The 24,064-nt window shown below is 50.0% G+C and overlaps 3 protein-coding genes and 1 pseudogene across 3 annotated transcripts; 3 read left to right on the forward strand and 1 right to left on the reverse strand.

Moving 5' to 3' along the window:
- Positions 1-393: 393 nt before the first annotated feature.
- LOC123055959 (amino acid permease 6-like) lies at positions 394-7,355 on the reverse strand (annotated as a pseudogene).
- Positions 7,356-7,520: 165 nt separating this feature from the next.
- On the forward strand, positions 7,521-8,811 carry LOC123050096 (BTB/POZ and MATH domain-containing protein 2-like). Its single transcript, XM_044472937.1, has one exon. It carries the CDS (start codon positions 7,598-7,600, stop codon positions 8,708-8,710), a length of 1,113 nt encoding a protein of 370 aa, XP_044328872.1. The 5' UTR covers positions 7,521-7,597; the 3' UTR covers positions 8,711-8,811.
- A 2,734-nt stretch (positions 8,812-11,545) lies between these two features.
- Positions 11,546-12,921, forward strand: LOC123050097 (BTB/POZ and MATH domain-containing protein 2-like). Its single transcript, XM_044472938.1, has one exon. It carries the CDS (start codon positions 11,764-11,766, stop codon positions 12,853-12,855), a length of 1,092 nt encoding a protein of 363 aa, XP_044328873.1. The 5' UTR covers positions 11,546-11,763; the 3' UTR covers positions 12,856-12,921.
- A 1,709-nt stretch (positions 12,922-14,630) lies between these two features.
- LOC123050098 (BTB/POZ and MATH domain-containing protein 1-like) lies at positions 14,631-16,553 on the forward strand. The gene has a single exon (XM_044472939.1). It carries the CDS (start codon positions 15,026-15,028, stop codon positions 15,770-15,772), a length of 747 nt encoding a protein of 248 aa, XP_044328874.1. The 5' UTR covers positions 14,631-15,025; the 3' UTR covers positions 15,773-16,553.
- Positions 16,554-24,064: the final 7,511 nt, after the last annotated feature.

Consider the following 24,064-nt stretch of genomic DNA (forward strand, 5'->3'; position numbering starts at 1 on the left):
TGTCTCAGGTCTCTTTTTCTCTAGAAATCTTGGCACATTCATGGCATTCCTCTCTGGTACTACTAGTATTTGACAACAACAAAGCTTGTTTATATTGCCTAGCTAGGTGTGTGGTAGGTCGGTTTGAGGTACGGTATCTGGTAGTGCTCCTTGGTCATGTCGTCACTTGGTTCTAGTTTGTGAACCTTTTTGTCCCTCTCTATCTATCTCTTAATATTAGACATGCAATCCTCCTTCGTGATTCCAAAAAAAGTAAATAGAGTATCATTTTTTTGGGTTTATGTAAATGCTTCAACCAAACGCACAAATGCACACAACAAGAAGCTTTTCCAGATAAAAGGCTTGCACAAACCAGAGGTTAATGAATATATTCACTTAACCAAGCTATCTTGTTCACAACTTGGTCTTGAACAGCACATAGCTTTTGAGCGATTGGGTGATCCGTGATCCCCTGCACCGACGCCACAATCACGCCCACCGTTACTGCGAAACACACGAAGCTCAGGCCCTGTAGCGCCACCCACTTCCACGAGGACCTTTTCACTTTGCGTTGCCGGAAGTGCATCTCCACAGGGAAGTACACGGTGAGCGGCCAGAACCCGAGCGCGCCGAGGAGGCCAAGGATGTCGTTGAATAAGGGCAGCAAGATGGCGAGGACCGTGCTCACGATGACGAATGATGTCCTCCATACCAGCCTGAACTTGCTGACGCCGAACTTGTGGGTGCCAAAGGGATGGTTCTGGCGGACAATGAAGTCCAAGCCCGGACACCGTGCCGCGGCCAAGCTCTCCACGGTGGCGTAGGTCTGCTGGCAGTAAACCTGGTAGATGCCGGCGAGGTGCACGACGATAGACGTTGGCGGAGTCGATGACCCAGAAGAGCTCGTAAAAGCCGAACCCGGTCAGCATGTTGCCAAAGGTGGCGTAGCCGAGGCAGCCGCAGAGCATGTAGAAGGCCGTGGTGGTGGAGACCCCCCTGAGGTTCGCCTTCCTCATCGTCTTGCTCTCGACCGGAGGCGCCTACACCGTGTCCTGGATTTATATAAGGACCATGGAGTACGAGTAGGCGAATGCGATGTTGCCGAGCGCTTGCAGTGTCAGCCATATCTTCTGGGCCGAACTTGCAACGTCTACCCCAATGGCAGTGCCACCCATGGTCGTCTTGCCGGTAGGACCTGATATGGTCTGCGCCAAGGAGAGGCCAACGCCGATCGTGGAGTAGGAGATGGACATGACCGCGGCCAGGATGGACAGCCACGCCATCTCCTGGAGGTTGGGGAGCTGGGAGAAGACGACTGTTTGAAGTACTTTTGTACGTGATTTAGCAAGAAAATGTATTTTTAGAAATGAATGAATTTTCTAAGTGCACATTCTCCTCGTGTGTGCGTTTGGATGATCACTTACGTGCATGCTCTTAGTGCATGTGCTTGCATGGCTCATGCATGACTAAGGCACGTACAATGTGCTTGCATGGCCCATGCATGACCAAGGCACGTACAGATGTATCAAAGAGAGCTACATACTAACACATACGATGCATTTGATTTGGTACGGCCAACATGCGTATGTATACCGGCCAGGTCGTACAGAGCTAGAATACATGTATTCGCTCGAGTGTCAGTGTATGGGTACGTATCCAAATACCCGGGCCGGCCGGCAAGTGTGCCGTGTGTACCTATAGACAACAGGCCAGCCGGCTAGCCCATTCAACGTTGAAACTCAAAAAAAGGCCCCGGTCAAGAATTTTTGTATCGGCTAAAGACTCCACGGGAGATAAAGATTTAAACGGCTTCTGAACTTCACGGGCAAGTAATGCGTACAGTTTAAGCTGTTGCAATCGACCGCGTCCCATCCATATCTCGTCCAGAAATATCGGAACCGTAACGGCGGCCGGGGCGGCGCCCTACCCTTCTCTAGCTCTCTATAAATATCACCCCATACATCCATCCATCCATGCCACGCACAAGGCACGGAGCACATCCATCCATGCCACGCACAAGGCACGGAGCACATCCATCCATGCCACGCACAAGGCACGGAGCACATCCATCCCACACGCACCTCCAGGCATCACGCAACACATCCATCCATCTACCCACCAGCAGATCCATCAGCGAAGGAGGAGCCCAAGGCTACTGCCGACGCACGCGCCATACGAAGGTGCTCGCGCAGGCGGCCGAGACTCCCGTACACAGCCGGGCAAGGCTCATCAGAGCCACCAACGAAGATCGACATCATGCCGGTCGTCTTTTCCCAAGCCCCCGGCGATCCCTTCACGCCGGACTCCCCACCGGCGATGACGCGCCGGCGTTGCCCTTCATGTGCAGCCCCCGGCAATCCCTCCACGCCGGACTCCCCACCGGCGATGACGCGCCCGCGTTGCCCTTCGTGTGCAGCCCCCGGCGACCCCTTCATGCCGGACTCCCCACCGGCGACGACGCGCCGGCGTTGCCCTTTGTGTGCAGCCCCGGGCGACCCCTTCACGCTGGGCTCATCACCGGCGATGACGCGCCGGCGTTGCCCTTCGTGTGCAGCCCCCGGCGGTCACTCCGTGCCGGACTCACCATCAGCGACGACGTGCCGGGGCTGCCGCCTATACACGACCCCCGGCGCACCCCCCACGCAAGACGACGACGTACCGGGGCCGTCGTCCGTGCACGGTCCTCGCCGAGTCCGCCGGTCACACCATCACGTTGGGACTTGGTGGCACGCGTCGTTCGACTCGGCGCCATCTAGTGTGCCGCCCCCTTTCTACCTACACCATCGGCGGGGCCCGGGCAGGCTCCGCCACATCGCGAGGCCTTACTCGCCCCCGTCTCGCCGGGTCCATGGAGGCGCCATGGGCTTGCCGGGAGTCGGCGACATTCGTCATCCGACTCGGCGCAATCTAGTGCGCTACCCGTTCTACCTACACCATCGGCGGTGCCTGGGCAAGGCTCCGTCACATCACGAGGTCTCCTTCGCCGCTGTCTCGCCGGTCCATGGAGGCGCCCTGGGCTGGCCGGGACTCGGCCACGACGTTCGCTCGACGTGGTGGCGGCGGCGCGACGCTTGATGAGTCACGACGACTTGTCGCAACTATGGAGGCGGCACGACTCTCGGCGAGTCACGATGACTCGCCATAACTATGGCGGCGGAGACAACATCCGGCTGCGGCCGGGACACGCTTAGGCGTATCTTGCGGCCTCCCTCTTCGGCGGCACGAACACGTGTCGCACGTGCCGAGCGACACGAGGTGGCGACTTCCTCCGCAATTGGCGGCGGTGTATGCGGTCATCGACGGATGTCTGCACACCATGTGTCGCACGTCCATCCATTCCTCCTTCTCCTTTCAACATCTACTCTCACGGGGCATACCCCTCGCACTCCCGGCGAATCTACAATGCCATCGACGACGTCCAAGCCAAGCCCAACCATGCATGCTACTTGAACAACCAAATGAACGCCGCTCAAGGCCGACGAGGCAAGACGGCGTACGAGGGCGTGGCCGGAGCAAAGGCCACGTTTTCGACGGCGCGTGTACCACCTAGTACACGGACTCTGCCGCCGCCACACACACACCACCACCATGCATGAGGAACGCGAAGCGAAGACCAAAGACGATGACTGCGCAGCTTAATCGGAGGTGTTCCGCGGTACTATCCATGGGAGTAATTAACCAAGAGCTTTCCGAGGCCCCCGGGAACTAGGAGACCCGATCGCTTGATCCATTGGCCGTGCCAGCAGGCCTCATCTTTTTCCTTTCTTCTTCTTTTGTATTTGTGTACTATGTACACAGGCACGCCGGCAACACTCTTTGTACCCGGGTCAAGGGAGACGCTTATACGAAACCCCTCTTTCTTTTTGTATGAGCGCATTAGTCTTTCCCTTTTTCGTGTCAAACAAAATTAGCACGCCCGGTGGGACATGGTTCTCCTCCCATCTCTGCTGCGCAGTTGTCGCGGCTTCGTCTTCGCTCGTTCCTCCAACCGCACAGCATACTGCATGAAGATCGTCAGCGTGGAGCTACGTTGATTGATACCCATCTTCCTGCAAGTGGTTTTTCTGGCGCGAGCAATGACTCTGTGCCGGAAGTGATCCAGTTTGGGTCACTCCCGCCGATGGTCAGCTTCAAGCACGGCGCAAAGGTGTATGTGCATGAGGCGCAGGAGCCGTCTCAATTCCAGGCTATGGAGTCGAAGAAGGCTCAAAAGAGGGCCGTCGCCAAGGCCAAGAAGGCGTGCCGCGAGCTCATGCTCGAGGCGCACGCCCTCTTGAAGGACTCCGTGATCGCGGAGAGGAAGGGCGACATTGAGGTTGCCCAAAAGCTACTTGTCCAGGCCGCCAGCAGGCGGGTTGGCGCTGCTTCAGTCCGTGCACCGATGCTGAGTGCCGAGTAGAAGCTGCCTACGACGACCACTCGGCGCACGGAGGTCGAGCTACTGGAGGCTCTCGAGGCCGTCTCCTTCGAGCTTTGGAGGCTTATGGCAAACGATCGTTTGTCACATAGCCCCCATCGACTACGCAACAACAGGAGGAAATACCAGAAGGTAAAAAAGCTCCACCGACAAATCAGCTCACGCATAGCTCAGAACTCGGTCCCCGAAGAGGGCTGGTCGATGGGCGCGTTGGAGCTTGCACACAAGGTGTTCACCTTTCCTAGAACCTTGACCCCTCCGTATGACTTGTTCCCCGACCAATGGGTGAACGAGCCATCGAAGGTCAAGGAGCTGGTAAGGCGGGCGATCATGCGGGAGTTCTGGAAGTGACGATCCCGCAAGCAGCCCGTGCTACCAGGCCGCACAACCGCTTTTGACCTCGACAACCGCTCTGTCTACCCGCCGAGCATGTGGGCGCCATGCCTACACATGTCGGCCGCCCACATGTTGGCAGGCGATGGGCGGTCCTTCCCCAACAACAAGTTCTCCGTTCTTCGGAACGAGGCGCCTACACCTCGTGAAGAGGATTTGCGGCAAGAGCTCCACCAACTCCAAGACTAGATGGGCCACCTTCAAAGGCGGCTTGAAGGTCATGAAGATCATGCGGAGTCATCCGCACAGGGGGCAAGCAGGACCCGGCGACTACCCCAGAATCATCGCCTCCAACACGAGCGCCAAACTTTGGCGCCCCGTCGACGGACTTCTCCAAAACACCAGCCATCTTGCGGGGGGCTAACGCAGTGCCGCTGCGAGGAAATAGGTGGCCGCGGCACCGAGGCGATTCCTCGGGCTGCGACCAAGCAACACAAGGGCGAGCGTGGAGCCCTCCTAGGGCTTCGGCCCCTATCCGGGTCCCATCTCCTCCCAGGCAGGCGAACCAAGTGCAGGTGCGACCACCAAGGAACGACGTGGCTCCCCCTGTCACGGGGCCAACATCTACGGCACCGGCGGCTCGGCGGGGTGCGCCGCCCCTTCTTCCTACACCTCCGATCCCACTAAGGGCGCACGGTGCTCTCACAGAGAACCAGCGCAAGCGTGAGAGGCGCCGGAGGAACCGTCATGTGTTGTATCGCGAGCTCGAGGAGCTTGTGCTTCGACACACTCAAGTCCGTGTTCGGGCCGATGGCGAGGTTGTTCAGGGGAACAATCAAATCTCATTTCGCATCTCCCCCTACTTGGAGCGGCATGAGAGATATAACTACCTTCTCAATCGCTTAACCCCGAAGCCACGAAGGGCACAACCTAGTGCCACGGAGCAAGGAGGCGGGGCGGTTCCACCGCTTTGCCCCCTAACCATCCTCAAGCGGGAGAGCCAGGCGAATGCCTCTCGAACTCCTAGGCCCTAACAACAAGGGGACACCCTCGAATCAGCCTCTCCTATGGAGGGAGTCGAGGATGCCTCTGAGTTGCAGACTAGTGCTGCGCTCAAGGAATCCTCAACCCTCCAGGTAGGGTCACTTGAGTTGCAGTCTAATGCTCCTCTCGATCCCGACACAACGATCGTTCAGGTGCCTACCCTTAGTGCCCCCGACCTAGGGGACCAAGGGGCTAGGCCTACCTCGCCGTAGGGGGCGGGAGCCAAGAAGGGCGATGAGAAGAACATGGCCTCATGCGGCACTCTAGCAGTGCGTGCTAGGCTTGAAGAAGATGGCGTGTGGCAACCGCCGCACATCACCCATGACTTCTCCTACCCATCCGACGAGGAGATTGTGCCGAATCCAAGGGTCAATTTCCGTGTGACATTACTTCCACGCCTGGGCCATGTTCGATCATGGTTCAAAGGCGTCGAGAGGAAGCCCAAATCGGGCTCATCCACCTGTGAGGAAGGGGCAAGTTCAACTGCCCCATGTCTTCCCATCACGACAGGGGGAGGATCGACGTCCGATGGTGATGTCGCACATCACCCGGACATATCCCCGCGCCACTACACTGACATCATGGCGCGCCTTCCCGAAGATCCGGAGGAACTACACCAAGTTGCGAGTCGGCCCGGGGCCAACACGTGACTAAAGTCCATGGCACGCAAAAGTGTGACGCGCGGGCATGACGATGACGGCGAACCGCCGGAGGACCACGATGGTGAGGAGAGCTACTCCGACACGTCCTCCTCGCCTTCTTTGGAAATGCACTCGAGCGCGCCGCCCTACCATGAGCTCGCTCAGTCTGTTCTATGAGACTATGAAGGCAGCCACAGAGCATGTTGCCCGGCACCATGTTGCTGAAGGTGGCGTAGCCAAGGCAGCCACAGAGCATGTAGAAGGCCATGAGGTTCGCCTTCCTCATGGCCTTGTTCTCGGCCTGAGGCGCCTTCACCGTGTCCTGGATTTCGATAAGAACCATGGAGTTATGAGTAGGTGAATGAGATGTTGCCGAGCGCGTGCAGTGTTAGCCATATCTTCTGGGCCGAACTTGCAACGTCTACCCCAATTACGGTGCCACCCATGGTCATCTTGCCAGTAGGACCTGATATGGTCTGCGCCAAGGAGAGGCCAACGCCGATCGTGGAGTAGGAGAAGGACATGACCGCGGCCAGGATAGACAGCCACGCCATCTCGTGGAGGTTGGGGAGCTGGGAGAAGACGACCTTGGAGATCCCGAAGAGGACCATGTACATGGTGGTGTACATGCCGCAGTCGACGGAGTGTCCGCTGTTGTGATGGTGTACCCGATTACGGTTCCGACAAGATTGGCGTACTGGCAGAGGCCGCAGAACCACACTTCGCCGCTGCCTAGGTAGGAGTGTAGGACTCGACGGCCTCGATGTAGGTGTAGTTCCTCTTCCCGGCTACGGCGCCATCGCTGCGGTGAGGAGCATGGAGGTGTAGTACGTGACGCCGGCGAAGACGACGAGTGTGGCAGGCCCGGCGACCAAGCCGAGCTGCGCCGCTGACCAGGGCAGGGACAGCACGCTGGAGCCGATGCGCGCACCAGGCAGCATCTTATAGCAGCAGGATGATTTACTCGGTTCCGTCTACAGTCGATCGAATTGCCTAAATCGACTTGGATTGGATGACTATATGTACTACTCGGATTTGATTTGTTCCAACTTATGATTTTATAACCGGAGAGAGATAGAAGTCGTTATTAAGGAAACAAGGTAAGGTCCATCGTCGATAAAAAGGTCAGCTGGGACAGGCGCACGTACCCCCATCAACCATCGTCGCTTCTCTCATCTTTGCCATGGCCACGGCCAACAACTCCCCGGCCGTCGTTAATAACCATGGCCTACCGGCGACGTCGTCCAGATCCTCCACGGAGAGCTTCACCGCCGCCCACGATTTCGAGGTGGCCAGTTACCCGCTGCTCGACGGCTTGGGCGTCGGCAAGTACATCAGCTCCTGCGTCTTCAGCGTCGGTGGCTACGACTGGACTATCAGGTTCTACCCAGATGGTGAATCGGTCGACTGTGCCCGTAACACTTCAGCCTTTTTGTATTGTGTCACCCAACAGGAAGGTGTGAGGGCTAAGTTCACCTTGAACACGCTGGAAAAAGAGGGCAAAGTGCTAGTAACAAGATACGGTTTGGTGAACCACACCTTCTCTCCGCCAAGTTATGATTTTGGTTACTCTAAATTCGTCGAGAAATCGAGGCTGCTGAAATCATCGTCGTCCAAGGCAAACAATGGCTACTTCATTATACGGTGTGTTCTTACCGTGATAAGAGAACCACGGACCGAGGTCAAGAGGAACCTTCTTGTGGTTCCGCAGCCAAACCTGCAAGATCATCTCCATCAGATGTGGAAGGAAGGACAAGGAGCAGATGTGACATTCAGTGTATCTGGCCAGTTGTTCAGCGCCCACAGATACTTGTTAGCTGCACGGTCTCCAGTCTTCAAGGCGGAGCTCTTTGGGTCTATGAAGGAGAGCGTGGTAGAGAGCATCAAGATCTACGACGTCGAGCCACCAATCTTCGAGGCGCTTCTTCACTTCATATACACGGATTCCGTCAAAGATGATGGGGACAACAAAGATGAAACTGAAAAAATGCAGCACTTGCTAGTTGCGGCGGATCGATACGGATTGGAGAGGCTAAGAATTATGTGCGAAGACAGGCTGTGCGATAGCATCGAGGTGGAAACAGTTGCGACCACGCTGGTTCTCGCAGAGCAGCACCATTGCGGCGATCTCAAAAAAGCCTGCATTGAGTTCATGACCTCACAAAACAGGCTAGGAAATATCGTGGCAACGGATGGATTCAAGCATCTGATGGCAAGCTGCCCTTTGCTCACGAAGGATATTTTAGACAAGGTGTCCTGTGTCTTGAGTGGAAAGTCTCGTTTGTCTAGAAATTAAATGATCATGTCACCAGTATGATGTGTAAGTAGATGATTATACGATTTTCAGATTTCAATCAGTGTGTTGGCTTATCTACATTTCAACTTCAGCTAGAATCATGTTATTGTTCTCCCTTTCTTGGTATATAAGTATAATCACATCAATATATAGGACGACACGTTCGCACGAGCGGAAGGCACCTACCGCTAGGGTTTCCAGTGCCCCCCGCCGGCGCTGCCGCCAGTCTGCCTCATCTTCTCTAGCCTTAGGGCCATGGAGACGCAGCGGATCTCGGGCCTTGCCGGCGGGAGTGTTCCGTTTTTGGAAAAAAAAATTAAGTTTTGCTAGGGTTTGTGTCCTACCCAGATAGATGAGATGGTGGCGGCTCTCTGAAGATGAAATAAGGTTATGTCCGCCTAGCCCCCGTCCAAGCGGTGCTTCTAGTATCATCGGAGGGCGTGTGGAGGTTTGTCTCCGACGGATCTCATGAGATTCGGTCGGCGTTTGTTTTTGATGGATCCACATGGATCCCGTCTTCGTTCGTCTGTGTTCTTGTGTCACGGGTTGGCTCCTTCCAATCTATACTTCTCTTCATAGGCGATGATTACTGTTCTGGTGCACTGGTCCTGTAGGACATACTTCCCGGCTGTCTACTACAACAAACTTACCCCGACTCCGGTGATGGAGGGGTGATGACGGTGGCGCGCTTTCACCTCGCTCCAGTGCTTGTAGTCTTCGCTAGGTGGTCTACGGACCTGGATGTAATTTTATTTTTGATGTTCTTTGTACTACCTTTATAGTTGATGAATAGATCGGGAGTTTTTCTAGCAAAAGAAAATAGTATGACAATACACACCGGTATGCTCATGAAAGATATTGAAAAAGTGGCGGCTACACCCAAATTCATTGTTCCCATGATGAACAGTAAAATCAAAAAAAAAATCTTAAGCTTCGTGATAATGATTATAAACAAATGTTTTAGGTGCTTTCAAGTTTGGTGGACAAATAGCATGAAATGATCTCCATACAAACGCAGTACAGATTCTACTCGAACAGTGCACATACTTTGAGCAAAAAAAGAAAATTTGTACAGGACTCCTCCATGTCATTTGGCATTTGGCCACCAAATTTTGCAAGAAATAAAACATTTTTTTATTCACAAAGTTTCAGAGAAGAAAGGGAGAACAATTTTTTTATTCACAAATTTTGCAAGTAAAAAAAACATTTTGGAAGAAATTTGTACAGGACTCCTCCATGTCATTTGGCCACCATGTCACGGAGAAATAAAACATTTGGTTACAATCAAAGTCACAAAGTTTCAGATTTTTTTTATGTTGCCATTGGTGGGTGCAATGTCCCTTGATGTAGAAAAACCACTTTCTTAAACATAACCAGAAAATGCTCAAATTTTGAAGTGGTACTACGTTTTTAGTTTATCATCACCAAATGAAAAAAAATAGTTTCCCTAATACCGAAGGAAAGAGATAGGATGTTGGGCAAATAAAATTTAAAATAAGTCAATGGAAGATAATAAAAACGAACACATGTAACAAACTTCTCTTAATAGACGGTGCTATAGTAACCAAACTGAATTTGATCCATGATTATGTCGTTAGAGCAACTGCAATAGCTCCCGTACCCTCAAAAGAACAGTTTGCTCTGTAAATCTGAATTTTTTTATAAAATCCTCTATAATCATCGTTACCACCTCAAGTGTTTACAGAAAAAAGGCTTTCGATGGGCAGATAATCACCTGAAACTTCACGATGCGCCACGTCAGCCACAATTGATGTGCCTCCACCATGCCACGTCATGGCTACCGCTGGGCGCCTTCACGCTAGACCGTCACCACCACGCCGCAGCTGTCGGGCGCCGCCATGCACGCACGCCGTGTTGCGCCGCAGTTACGCATGCCGCAACAACCACGTTGCCTCCCGCCGCTTGCCCGCTTAATTTATCAAAGTACTATGATAAAAAAGTTTAGTCTAGTTAACTGTTTAACTACTTACCACGAACGCTGATGTGCCCCTGGGCACCGCCACGTATGCCACGCCGCACCGCTGCACCTCGCTGGCTAATGTCACCACTAGAAACGAGAAGGAGGACAGTGGGGGCCAAGGCATCGAGGGCCGAGATACAAAAGTGTGTGGAGGAGATGTTGATGGCGGACTGGGACGAGGATAATAGGACGAACGGAAATAAGTCGAGACAAGAGACTGGTAACAATGTCTTCTGTTGCAATGTACGGGCATTTGTGCTGGTAATCATTAATCAGTTTTTTTTAGGGGCCATTAATCAGGCAGAGGGGGGTTCTTTGTTGGGGCCAAACTGGGCTGCGGCCCGCCCAGGAATTTCATGGTCTTTTTTTGATTTTTTAGCTATGAGCCAGCCTACTTGCGGCCCACTAACTAACCAGGGCACGATTGATCCAATTATCTGTGTAGCAGCGGATCCTCCAGGATGTAGCGTCGCCTTCGCAGCGAGCAATCGGCGACATCCTCCCGGCCGCGCCGTCGCGCCGTCGTGCCCCCGTGCCGGCACACTGCCCTTTGCGCTCCTTCTCGTACGACTGCTCTCCTCCCCACAACGAAGCTGCCCCTGTGCAAGACATCAGATTGGGAACACGCAGGTATTCCCCAAATTCCTAGTTAGCCATTTGATAATTTATAGCCTAATTATTCACTCGATTGTTCGTTACATCTTATACAAATTGCAATGTTGGTAGCCACGGGCAAGACCACTCACACTCAGAGAAGAATTGATTTGATTACAATTGCTTCAGTAGATAGCCCAATTGTTCGACTCAATTGACTGCTTAATTGTTCTTTACATTTTACAGTTTGCAGCATAGGTTTCACATTCAGAATTTCAAAAAAGTTGTGCTCTTGTTTAGTCTGGCCGGCCCAGTTTTTTCTGATCAGCTTCGCCACTGTAATCAGGGATGGATATAAGTGGTTAAGGAAAGAAAGGGAAGTAATATCCCGTGATTCTCGAGAAAGAGACGTGCGCCACGACCGTATCAAGATCAAGCACCCATCGTCCTCTCATCTTTTCTCTATCTCTTTGGGGCCATGGCAAAAAACTCCACCGCTGTCGTTAACCATGATCACAGGAGCCTATCGGAGACCTCGTCCAGATGCTTCACGGAGAGCTTGACCGCCACCCACAATTTCGAGGTAGCCAGTTACCCGCTGCTCGCCGGCATGGGCGTTGGAAAATACATCAGCTCATGCATCTTCAGCGTTGGTGGCCACGATTGGACTATCAGGTTCTACCCAGATGGCAATAATGCAGAGTGTGCCGGTAATGCTTCAGCCTTTTTGTATTGTACCAGCCAACCGAAAGGCGTCAGGACCAAGTTCACCTTGAACATGTTGGAAAAGGAGGGCAAGGTCCTAGTAACAAGCTTCGGCTCGTTGGAGCATACCTTCTCTTCGTCAATTGACGATTTTGGCTTTTCTAAATTCGTCGAGAAATCAAGGCTGCTGAAATCATCGTCGGATGCCACAGGTGGTTACTTCACTATACGGTGTGTTCTTACCGTGATAAAAGAACCGCGAACGGAACTCAAGAGGAACCTTTTCGTGGTTCCGCGGCCAAATCTGCAAGACCATCTCCAGCAGATGTGGAAGGATGGGCAAGGAGCAGATGTGAAATTCAGTGTATCTGGGCAGTTGTTCAGCGCCCACAGATACTTGTTAGCTGCACGATCTCCGGTCTTCAAGGCGGAGCTCTTTGGTCCAATGACTGAGAAGGCAACAGAAAGCATCACGATTGACGACATCGAGCCACCAATCTTCGAGGCGCTTCTTCACTTTATATACACGGATTCTATACTAGATGATTGGGACAGCAAAGAAGGTAAAACTACAAACATGCAGCACTTGTTGGTTGCGGCAGATCGATACGGGTTGGAGAGGCTAAGAGTTATCTGCGAAGGAAGGCTGCGTGACAGCATCGACCTGGAAACGGTGGCAACCACGTTGGTTCTGGCGGAGCAGCACCACTGTAGAGATCTCAAAGAAGCATGCATTGGGTTCATGACCTCACAAAACAGGCTAGGAGATATCATGGCAACGGATGGATTTAAGCATCTGATGGCAAGCTGCCCTTTGCTCATGAAGGATATTTTAGATAAGGTGTCCTGTGTCTTGAGTGGCTAGTCTCGTTTGTCTAGAAATTAAATGATCATGTGACCAGTATTTAGTACTTAGTCTGTGTAGCGTTGATTATACAAAATTTGAGATTTCAGTCATTGTGTTCGTTCATCTACATTTCAACTTCAAAATATACGTTTTACATTGGTATAGTGACATGTTATTGTTCTCCCTTGATTCTTGGTATAATCACTTCAATATTGGAGCCTCATGTGTCTGCGTCTATCGTGCCTACACTCCAGGCAATGACTCATGTGTTCCAATATTGGAGTATTTTCGTTGGGGCTTTCTGTCACAAACATATTCAGCAATTTATTAAAAAAATGAGCAATAATCACTTTACAATTCAGATTATGTATCCTGGTAGGTCTGCGAGTCCTCATTGTATTACTTTTCTACACACAAACACATTAGGATTTCTCAATCCGAGTACAATATTAATAGCACGTCCCTGTGTATATATATGTAACACGGCAATACCTGTAACATAAAGCCGGATTTCTTATATACACGACCAATACAGAATCAGTCGTGACCTCTCGCCAATAGTAAAAGGCGGAATCATTCATGCAAAAGGAGTTCATTATGTAGTCAATTAGGAGTAGACCATTTCCTCGTGCAAAAACAATAAAATTGTACGTTTACAGGTGTGGAGTTGAGCACTTAACTTTTTCCTATGGGTTGTGTTGGCATTCACTTTGCGACTTTTTTTTTGTTTTCATCCCTGTTGACCATGTCCATTTATTGAGAGCTTGAAAACATCAGATCAGGTGCTTTTCCATTTCACTATTCACCAGTTCATGCTTCTGTACCAACACAACTAATCACATCACACTTGGGCTGAGCTCAGCGCCTCAGCCCTGCCATTTGGTTGAATGCAAACACAGATCTTAAATACCTATATGGTGCAGGCTTATGATGGATTATGGTACTAGCCGCCTCATATTTAGTGAATGGGAAAAGTGGAGTTGTTAGAACTTAAAGATGTAAAGAAAGATACTTATGCTATATTTTCTTAGAAGTGCTTATGCACTTTCTTGCTTTTATGTGGCTAGGCAAAGCTGAATGTGTTGATGATCAGTTCAACAAGTGCTGGAGTCAAGGAGGTTCCATTACTACTTTGTGTCATTAGTTATTTTGTTTCATTTCTCTAACACATGCGTTTAAATAGTGAATATGTGGACTATGGGCTATCTTCTATGAATATATCAACAAAGTTATGCCTTTTGAGATGAAGATTGTAGCTATGTTGTCCTTATATTGCAAGCAACTTGGTTACTATATTTCATGCCACCAGTAATGGTCACCCTATTGGAAAAATGAAAAAAAATGGACGGGCGCAGCAACGCGCGCCATCAATGATCTAGTGGAACATTATACTTGGACATAACATCAAGTTTTTCTCTCATTGCAATGCACGAGTATATGTGATAGTACTCCAAAAACGCAAGAAAGTTGAACCGCCAAAATAATGTATGTCAATTAACCAGTACGAGATTGAATTTTTCTACGTGTACTGCATGTTTGTGCTTTTTAGGGGTAAAAATAAAAACACAAACATGCTGCATGTTTGTGTTGTGATGCGCTCCCGAGAGATAGCATGGCACACACGTGTTCCGTTTTGTTGGAATTTGGAATCCTTTCTACTGTATAGAAAGGTTTTGCCCTGCTAACCGAGTCAGGTTCGTATGCGTTTCCGACTCGGGCTCCTGGTGTGTACGTATGCATCTATGTATATATAATAGCATCACATCACATGATTCTCTGCCCGGCCTGCCCTCTGTCTGTCTCAAAGAAAGATAATTTTCGCCCAAAATTAAGGATCAAAATCGTTGGTCAGGTGAGACGCCGGCCGGCAAGATGGATGCGTGGCGTCGTCTCACCAACAGGGAAGCTCCCAGACAAGCGGACACGTCGTCGAGATGCGTCGCAGAGAGCGCGTCCGTGTCGCACGACTTCGTGCTGGTAAACTACTCGCAGATCAGGGACCTTCCCGTGAACGAGGCCGTGACCTCCGGTCACTTCACCGTCGGCGGCCACGATTGGTTTATCAGCTTCTACCCTGGTGGGTGGTCGACCTCGACCTCGAGGTATAGTCAACGTGAAAAGGAGTGCCCGGGCTACGCAGCGGCGTCTGTATGTCTCCGTCGTCAAGCAACCACAGTCGTGATCGACGATGGCAAACAGGAGGACGTCGGACACAGACCACTTCTGCGCTGCGGACATTAGCCCGACGTTTCCAGGATTTGTGCGCAGATCCAAGCTTACATCGCGGCGGTACCTCGTCGACGACTGCCTCACAATCAGGTGCGTCGTCACCGTCATCAATCCTCGCACGGAGCGCACGACGGCCGGCCCGGCAGCCGCCGCTCCGCTGCCGGAGATGCTCGGCCACCTCCAGCGCATGCTCGAAGACGGCAAGGACGCGGACGTGACCATCGACGTAGGCGGCCGGGCGTTCCGCGCGCACCGGTGCGTGCTCGCCGCGCGGTCGCCGGTCTTCGACGCCGAGCTCTTCGGCCCTATGAAGCGCAAGGACGCGGCGGAGCACGTCGAGGTACACGACATGGAGCCGGCGGTCTTCGAGCTGCTCCTGCGCTTCATCTACACGGACTCGCTGCCGGGCGACGGCGAGGACTGCGGCGTCGCGATGACGCAGCACCTGCTGGTCGCGGCAGATCGGTACGGGGTGGACAAGCTCAAGCAGGCGTGCGACGTGAAGCTGCGCACAAGCTTGGACGTGCGGACCGTGGCGACGACGTTGGCGCTGGCGGAGCAGCACCAGTGCCCGCTGCTGAGGGACGCGTGCTTGAAATTTATGTCGTCGTTCCCGACTGTGCTGGCAGACGTCTTGAAGACCGACGGGTTCGGACATCTCACGGCCAGCATCCCCCTGGCAAATCTGACTGAGAGCCTCCCCTAGTGAAGTGAAGGCGTCAGTACTGGCTGGGAGGAGAGGAGTCACGAACGCACGATCGAGATAGAAAACATATTATGACTGAAATAGAATCCTCTCGGCGCGCCGGCCTGGCACTACAAGCAAGACTTACGCACGTCTCCTCCTCGTGGCGCTGTTATTACCAAAAAAAAATACAAAAAACGATCGGGAAACGGAACGACCGCGTTAATATAAGCACGTCGCAGCAGCAGCGTAATACGTGACTTTCTGTTTTGTTCTTGGATTTCCATTTTTCTTTTCCCGTCTCAACGGCCTGCAATTACGGGCCCATCTCTCTCCCTCGCTCCACCGATCCAGCACAAAGACATCTATCTTTTTTTCTACCACGCATGCACGCACGGCCCCATCTATCTCCTGGGGCTGGGCTGCTGGTTCCGGCGAGGGGTGGAACCGGCGTCGGCCTGCAATGGCCGGAGCATCGTACGCTCCTCTTATCTCGTCGCCGCAGCTGCCGCCCGTACGACGTACGTGAGCTTCCCGCGACCGCCACCGCCACCGCCATCCAGCTTCTTCTTTTTTATCTTTCCTGCCAGCATCGCCTCGCAATTAGAATTATCTTTCCTGCCAGCATCGCCTCGCAATTAGAATTATCTTTCCTGCCAGCATCGCCTCGCAGTTAGAAATTGCACTAGTGTCGATCGACGACGGAGCACAAACAAGAAAGATCTCGTCTTTTAATTTCTCTCAACGTACGTCCCTTGCTCCTCCTCGATCTCCCCATTAATTCCTTGGTTACCACGCACGCCGCGCCCGTGGGGGTCCTGAACCAGCGTCCGCGTGCAAGGCCCTGGCCCGGAGCCCCCTGCCTGCCCGTGTAAGTGGGAGCCGATCGATCGAGAGAACGTTCGACGGGATGCTCGTTGCTCGGGTAGCGCCTCCCGGTGGCCACGGCGACGGCGACGACACGCTCGGTTCGGTTCGTTGGGCGTGCGTCCGGACACCAGTGGACCGAGGAGAGCGCCAGGACTGCAGGTGGAGGACGGCAGCTCCGGCGAACCTCTATCTCGTCGCCGGAGCATGCATCACACGCTCCGGCTGTACCTCTATCTCCTCGCCGTCGCCGTCGCCGTGGTTTCTCTCTACAAAAGAACCACGTACGTAATTGAAACAAGTGGCTTCAATTTCCTTTGCATGCATGTCATGAATGGTACGTACGTACTCCCCACTGTGATATACATAGTACGTGCACATTCTATGTGCATGCATCCCATACATGCTTTGCTTGGCTCTGAAATTAATCCATCCATGCATGCATCTACTACATTTGAACGGCCGATCAAGCTAACTACTAGTACCACCCCTGTAAATTAATAAATGTAGTGGACAGTGGCATGAAGAGACACGAGACACCCATGTGAGGACCTGCGTAACAACTATGTTCTGAAACTTGTACTTGGTCCGTCGGATCCGGGCGGACAGCTTGGATCGATCAAAGCGAGGGTCATAGTGGTAGCAATCTCTTATGATTGGTCAATCGACATCATCTGCTATAGTTTAACACCCCATGCATCGTCGGATCTTGGTGAACGGCTAGGATTGGTCAATGAGTAGCAAACTCCTATGCTTTGAAACATGTGTGTCGTTGGATCTAGATGAGCGGCTGAGATGAACTAGAGAGGGGGATGGATCCGTGGGAGGTCGCCATGGACCAATCAGCGTTCAAGGATCCGTTGGCGGACTCACTCACTCACGATTTTTTGAGTTGAGTTGAACCCAACGAAAAACAAAAACAAAGGGAGAGACTCTCTTTCATCTCCCGATTCATTTAATGAGATCCATTCCCCCACAGCCGTTGTCGCTGCCGCCCCCACCCACCCTCACCCTCACCATTGTCAATCCCCACCACCGCCGCACACCACCACCATCCTCCCCTCACCTAGGCCATGTTGGGCGCCTCCCTCCCATCGTCGGACATGACCAACGGCGACAAACATTTGGTCGATGACCGTCAACGGCCGGCGAAGTTGCACGACGTCCTCTCCCCACCCCCCTACGTGGTCACCTCACTGCCTCGCCACCGGTCCGCTCGGCGAAGAAAGATCTCGTCTTTTCTCTCGACGTTCCTCCTCCTCCTCCTCCTCCTCCTCTCTCTCTCTCTCTCTCTCTCTCTCTCTCTCTCTCTCTCTCTCTCTCTCTCTCTCTCTCTCTCCTTCATTACCACGCCGTGCGGCGAGGGATCCTATCCTGAAGCGGCATCTGCGTGCAAGGGCCGGAGCGTCGGAGGGTCACGCGCTCCTCACGTCGCCGCCCCTGCCCGTGTAAGTGGGCGTACGTCAACTCCGCCACCCAGCATGAATGTGCTAGCTAGCTCTATGGACTATGGTACGTGCACCCAGAACGATTGAACGAAATGCTCGTTGCTCCGGAGGTGCGCCTCCCGGTGGCCACGTCGACCGCTGACGACACGCTCGGTTCGTTGGGCGTGTGCGCCGGCCAGCAGAGGGCCGGGGAGAGCGACAGGAGTGGAGGTGGAGGACGGCAGCATGCATCGCCAAGTACGTGCACGTTTCTATATATACACTCACCTCACTTGTACTCCCTCTGTAAACTAATATAAAAGCATTTAGATCACTAAAGTAGTCATCTAAACATTCTTATATTAGTTTACGGAGGGAGTACTACCTTCAAGGCTCCTCCGTTTCTCTCTACGTACAAAAGAAGTAATAATAAGAAGAAATGGCTTCAATTTCCTTTGCATGGCATATGCATGGTACGTACTCCCCAATGTGATATCATGCATGCCCAACCATCACTAGTAGAAAACAGGGCTTAGGTCACAGAGTAGTTTTCACATTAGCCCCGGTTCAGTCACGAACTGGGACTAATGTGAGCATTGGTCCCGGTTCGTGAGCCCAGGGGGCCGGCCGGGGCCTCGTGTGCATTGGTCCCGGTTCGTATGGACCCTTTGGTCCCGGTTGGTGGTACAAACCGGGACCAATGGGCCACGCTCCTGGCCCACCACCCTTTAGTCCCGGTTCATACCACAAACCGGGACTAAAGGGCTCGTCCTAGTTGCGGCCAGTGTTTAGTCCCACCTCGCCAACCGAAGGGGGCTCACACCAGTTTATAAGCCCGTCCCTCTCTGCCTTTTAAAGTGAAAATAGATGCCCTTATACAGGGAATTTGACCTAAATTCACAGTAAATTTCATAGAAATTTATTATGAATTTAGGTTGAATTTTCTCTATAAGCGCATTTATTTTCATTTTTTTATATTTATAAAATAAATAAACCTTAATGAAATAAATAAAACTAAATAAACCTTAATAAAAGAAAATAAAATAAACTATAGTAACTACAATAAATAAACCTTAATAAATTAAGTAAAAATAGCAGCAGAAAAATAAATAAAAATAGCAGCAGTAAAATAAACAAAAATCAAATGCGTTTGGAAGAGATTGTCCGTTTTGTACACGAAGTGCATCCAGTTTATGCCGTAACCCTCTCAACTTTCTTGCACATGCTATGTGGATGAAATGATGATATCATGCCAACTTTCAACCTTTTCAGAGTTCATTTGAAATGCCTTTCAATTTTAGGGTCTTATAGCTCAAAATAATTAGTAAATGCATGAAAAATAACAAATGAAGTCAGAAAAGATTGAAAAATGATGATGTGGCTTTGAATGGTGCATTTTGAACACACAAAAAGTCAGGAGTTCAAATAAGTTTAAAAAAATGAAATCCCTTTCTAACAGACGAGTTTCCGGATGAAATCCTGATACTTTGAAAGAGATTGTCCGTTTTGTACACGAAGTGCATCCAGTTTTTGCCGTAACCCTCTCAACTTTCTTGCACATGCTATGTGGATGAAATGATGATATCATGCCAACTTTCAAGCTTTTCAGAGTTCATTTGAAATGCTTTTCAATTTTAGGGTCTTATAGCTCAAAATAATTAGTAAATGCATGAAAAATAACAAATGAAGTCAGAAAGGATTGAAAAATGATGATGTGGCTTTGAATGGTGCATTTTGAACACACAAAAAGTCAGGAGTTCAAATAAGGTTTAAAAAATGAAATCCCTTTGTAACAGACGAGTTTCCGGATGAAATCCTGATACTTTGAAAGAGATTGTCCGTTTTGTACACGAAGTGCATCCAGTTTTTGCCGTAACCCTCTCAACTTTCTTGCACATGCTATGTGGATGAAATGATGATATCATGCCAACTTTCAACCTTCTGAGAGTTCATTTGAAATGCTTTTCAATTTTAGGGTCTTATAGCTCAAAATAATTAGTAAATGCATGAAAAATAACAAATGAAGTCAGAAAGGATTGAAAAATGATGATGTGGCTTTGAATGGTGCATTTTGAACACACAAAAAGTCAGGAGTTCAAATAACGTTTAAAAAATGAAATCCCTTTGTAACAGACGAGTTTCCGGATGAAATCCTGATACTTTGAAAGAGATTGTCCGTTTTGTACACGAAGTGCATCCAGTTTTTGCCGTAACCCTCTCAACTTTCTTGCACATGCTATGTGGATTAAATGATGATATCATGCCAACTTTCAACCTTTTCAGAGTTCATTTGAAATGCTTTTCAATTTTAGGGTCTTATAGCTCAAAATAATTAGTAAATGCGTGAAAAATAACAAATGAAGTCAGAAAGGATTGAAAAATGATGATGTGGCTTTGAATGGTGCATTTTGAACACACAAAAAGTCAGGAGTTCAAATAAGGTTTAAAAAATGAAATCCCTTTGTAACAGACGAGTTTCCGGATGAAATCCTGATACTTTGAAAGAGATTGTCCGTTTTGTACACGAAGTGCATCCAGTTTTTGCCGTAACCCTCTCAACTTTCTTGCACATGCTATGTGGATGAAATGATGATATCATGCCAACTTTCAACCTTTTCAGAGTTCATTTGAAATGCTTTTCAATCTTAGGGTCTTATAGCTCAAAATAATTAGTAAATGCATGAAAAATAACAAATGAAGTCAGAAAGGATTGAAAAATGATGATGTGGCTTTGAATGGTGCATTTTGAACACACAAAAAGTCAGGAGTTCAAATAAGGTTTAAAAAATGAAATCCCTTTGTAACAGACGAGTTTCCGGATGAAATCCTGATACTTTGAAAGAGATTGTCCGTTTTGTACACGAAGTGCATCCAGTTTTTGCCGTAACCCGCTCAACTTTCTTGCACATGCTATGTGGATGAAATGATGATATCATGCCAACTTTCAACCTTTTCAGAGTTCATTTGAAATGCTTTTCAATTTTAGGGTCTTATAGTTCAAAATAATTAGTAAATGCATGAAAAATAACAAATGAAGTCAGAAAGGATTGAAAAATGATGATGTGGCTTTGAATGGTGCATTTTGAACACACAAAAAGTCAGGAGTTCAAATAAGGTTTAAAAAATGAAATCCCTTTGTAACAGACGAGTTTCCGGATGAAATCCTGATACTTTGAAAGAGATTGTCCGTTTTGTACACGAAGTGCATCCAGTTTTTGCCGTAACCCTCTCAACTTTCTTGCACATGCTATGTGGATGAAATGATGATATCATGCCAACTTTCAACCTTTTCAGAGTTCATTTGAAATGCTTTTCAATTTTAGGGTCTTATAGTTCAAAATAATTAGTAAATGCATGAAAAATAACAAATGAAGTCAGAAAGGATTGAAAAATGATGATGTGGCTTTGAATGGTGCATTTTGAACACACAAAAAGTCAGGAGTTCAAATTAGGTTTAAAAAATGAAATCCCTTTGTAACACACGAGTTTCCGGATGAAATTTAAACTATTCAAATTTGGAAACTAATCGATTAACAGAAAGTTTATAATTATTCTGAGCTAAAAGCAAAAAGAATAAAAAAATTAAGCGAAAATCAAAAGAAAATAAATAATTCAAAAAACAAAAAAATTCTTGAAAAAAATAAAAAAATGCCGCCTAATGGGCCACACAGCCTGCATACGACTAGAAACCCATCTGCACATGGGCCAGGATGCAGGCCCGCAGGCCCAATAGGCCCAACATGGCAATGACAAAGGTAGGCATGTATAATGCCTGCATATTAGAGAGGAGCTCAGCACCTGAGCTGCAGCGCAGCTTATAAACAGGTGCTGAGCTCTCTCAGCTAGCGAGGTGGGACTAAACTTCCCACCGCACCGCGCCAGCACATTAGTCCCGGTTGGTGGCTCCAACCGGAACCAATGCTCCCCTTTGGTCCCGGTTGGTGCCACCAACCGGGACCAAAGCCCTCTGCTTCCCGCCCTTTGCGCTGGTGAAAAGAGGCCTTTAGTCCCGGTTGGTGGCACCAACCGGGACCAAAGGGTGGGTATTGGTTCCGGTTGGAGCCACCAACCGGGACCAAAGCCTTTGCTATATAAGTAGCACTTTGGAAATTTTCTGATTTCCATCGCCAGTGTCCCCCCGCCCGACGACGCCGCGAGCTCGATCTACGCCGCCAGGCTCCCCCGTCGTCGTCGCCGTCGCCCGTGCCCCCGAGCCCACGCCATCGCCCGTCGCCGTCGTCCTCCGCCCCCCGCCGCCGTCGCCGTCGGCCTCCGCCGCGCGCCCCCGAGCCGTCGCCCCGTATACGTCACCGTCGCCGCCCTCCGCCGCCCCCGGCCCGCCGCGGTCGCCGTCGCCCTCCGCCACCCTGTGAGCGCCGCCCCGATCCCCTCCTCCTCCTCCCTGTAATGGCCGCCGCCGCTGCCGCCGCGCCCCCTAGCTATAGTACTGTACTATAGCTAGATGTGTAGTTAATTTAGTTAGATGTGTAGTTAGATTTGTAATTTAGTTAGATGTGTAGTTAATTTAATTTAGATTTGTAATTTAGTTGTATTAATTTGGATGTGTAGTTAGATGTGTAGTTAGTTGTTGTAATTTAGATGTGTAGTTTAGATTTTTCATATTTAGAAGTCATTTATGTATGTTCATATTTAGAAGAAAAAGAAGGAGAGAAAAAAGGAAAATAAGAAGAGGAAGAAGGAGAAGAAGAAGAAGAATAAGAATAAGAGGAGAGGGAGTAGAGGAGAAATAAATAAGAAGATGAAAAAGAAGAAAAAAAAGAGTAGAAAAGAAGAAATAGAGGAGAAGAAGAAGAAATAGAATAATATATTATTCTATTTTTTCTTCTTCTCCTCTATCGCTTCTTCTTCTCCTCTTTTTTTCTTTTTTTTCTTTGATCTCCTCCTCTATTCCTTTCTTCTTCTCCTCTTTTTTTTCGTCTTCTTCCTCTTCTTATTTTTTATCGGGTATGTCGTTGTCGATATATGTACCCCCCTCCCCGATAACTTTTAGTAAGTACTACTTAGAAAGTGTTTAATAGAATTAGTTAGAAAAATAATAGAACTAGTTAAACTTGCTAGTTTATTTGTAGTAAGTACTACTTTATTCTATTTATAGTAAGGAAATTAATAGAACTAGTTTGTTTTTTTAGTTAAAGCAATTATTCCCGCATCGACGTCGACGATGCCTATCCCGCATCCTCGTCGTCGACTCGGCGGAGGAGGCCGGCTTGATCAGAGGGGCCATGTCCGGGACTGGGCTCCGCCGGGCTGGTTTTGGGAGGTGCTACCTTCCGGTGGGCGTAGGTTGGTGAGGAACCAGCCCGTCGTTGACCCGATCCTTGTTTGGTGGCGCTCGCGTGGGGCAGTGACGGTGCAGAGGCTTCCGGACACCGCGGAGGTGGTACGTCACCGTGTCAGCGAGGAGGACAGCACGTCCGTCGCTACATGGTTGCGTTGGAGGGCAGGTTCGACAATACCTGGCAGGTTCTTCAGGGATCTCACTAGAGCTATGATCCTGTGATGGTTCCGTCCCTTTGGGTGTCCACCGCCCGCGCCGATACCCGTCGGGCGCTACTGTTCTAGCTGTACTAGCGATGCTATATGTATGATAGTATTCGAGGTGTATTAGTGATAATATTCGGCGATGTACGGACGCATGGAGATGATGTAGTTTTGCTTATAATTGAATGCATCCTAATTTGAATACTACTTTATTTTGTGATTTGATTTTGCTTATTGAATGCTCAGAGTGGAAAACTACTCCGATCCTACTTTGAATGCTAAAATTGGAGAGCACTATGATTAGTTGATAGCTTATAGGGTTTTTGTTTTCGCAGAAATCTAGGAGCCCCCCCGGCCCCTCCATCATCCCCGCCGTCGTCCCCGTCACCGCCCCCTCCGACATCGAGGTGAGACCAGCCAAATCCTCTTTTAGAAAGATAATTAAACGATATTTCGGGTTGACTGTAAGTCTGTCGAGTCTCCACCATATATGAGAGGACGAAGAATCCCGACTGTT

The sequence above is a fragment of the Triticum aestivum genome, chromosome 2D, assembly GCF_018294505.1.
Source record: "Triticum aestivum cultivar Chinese Spring chromosome 2D, IWGSC CS RefSeq v2.1, whole genome shotgun sequence".
Lineage (NCBI taxonomy): Eukaryota > Viridiplantae > Streptophyta > Magnoliopsida > Poales > Poaceae > Triticum > Triticum aestivum.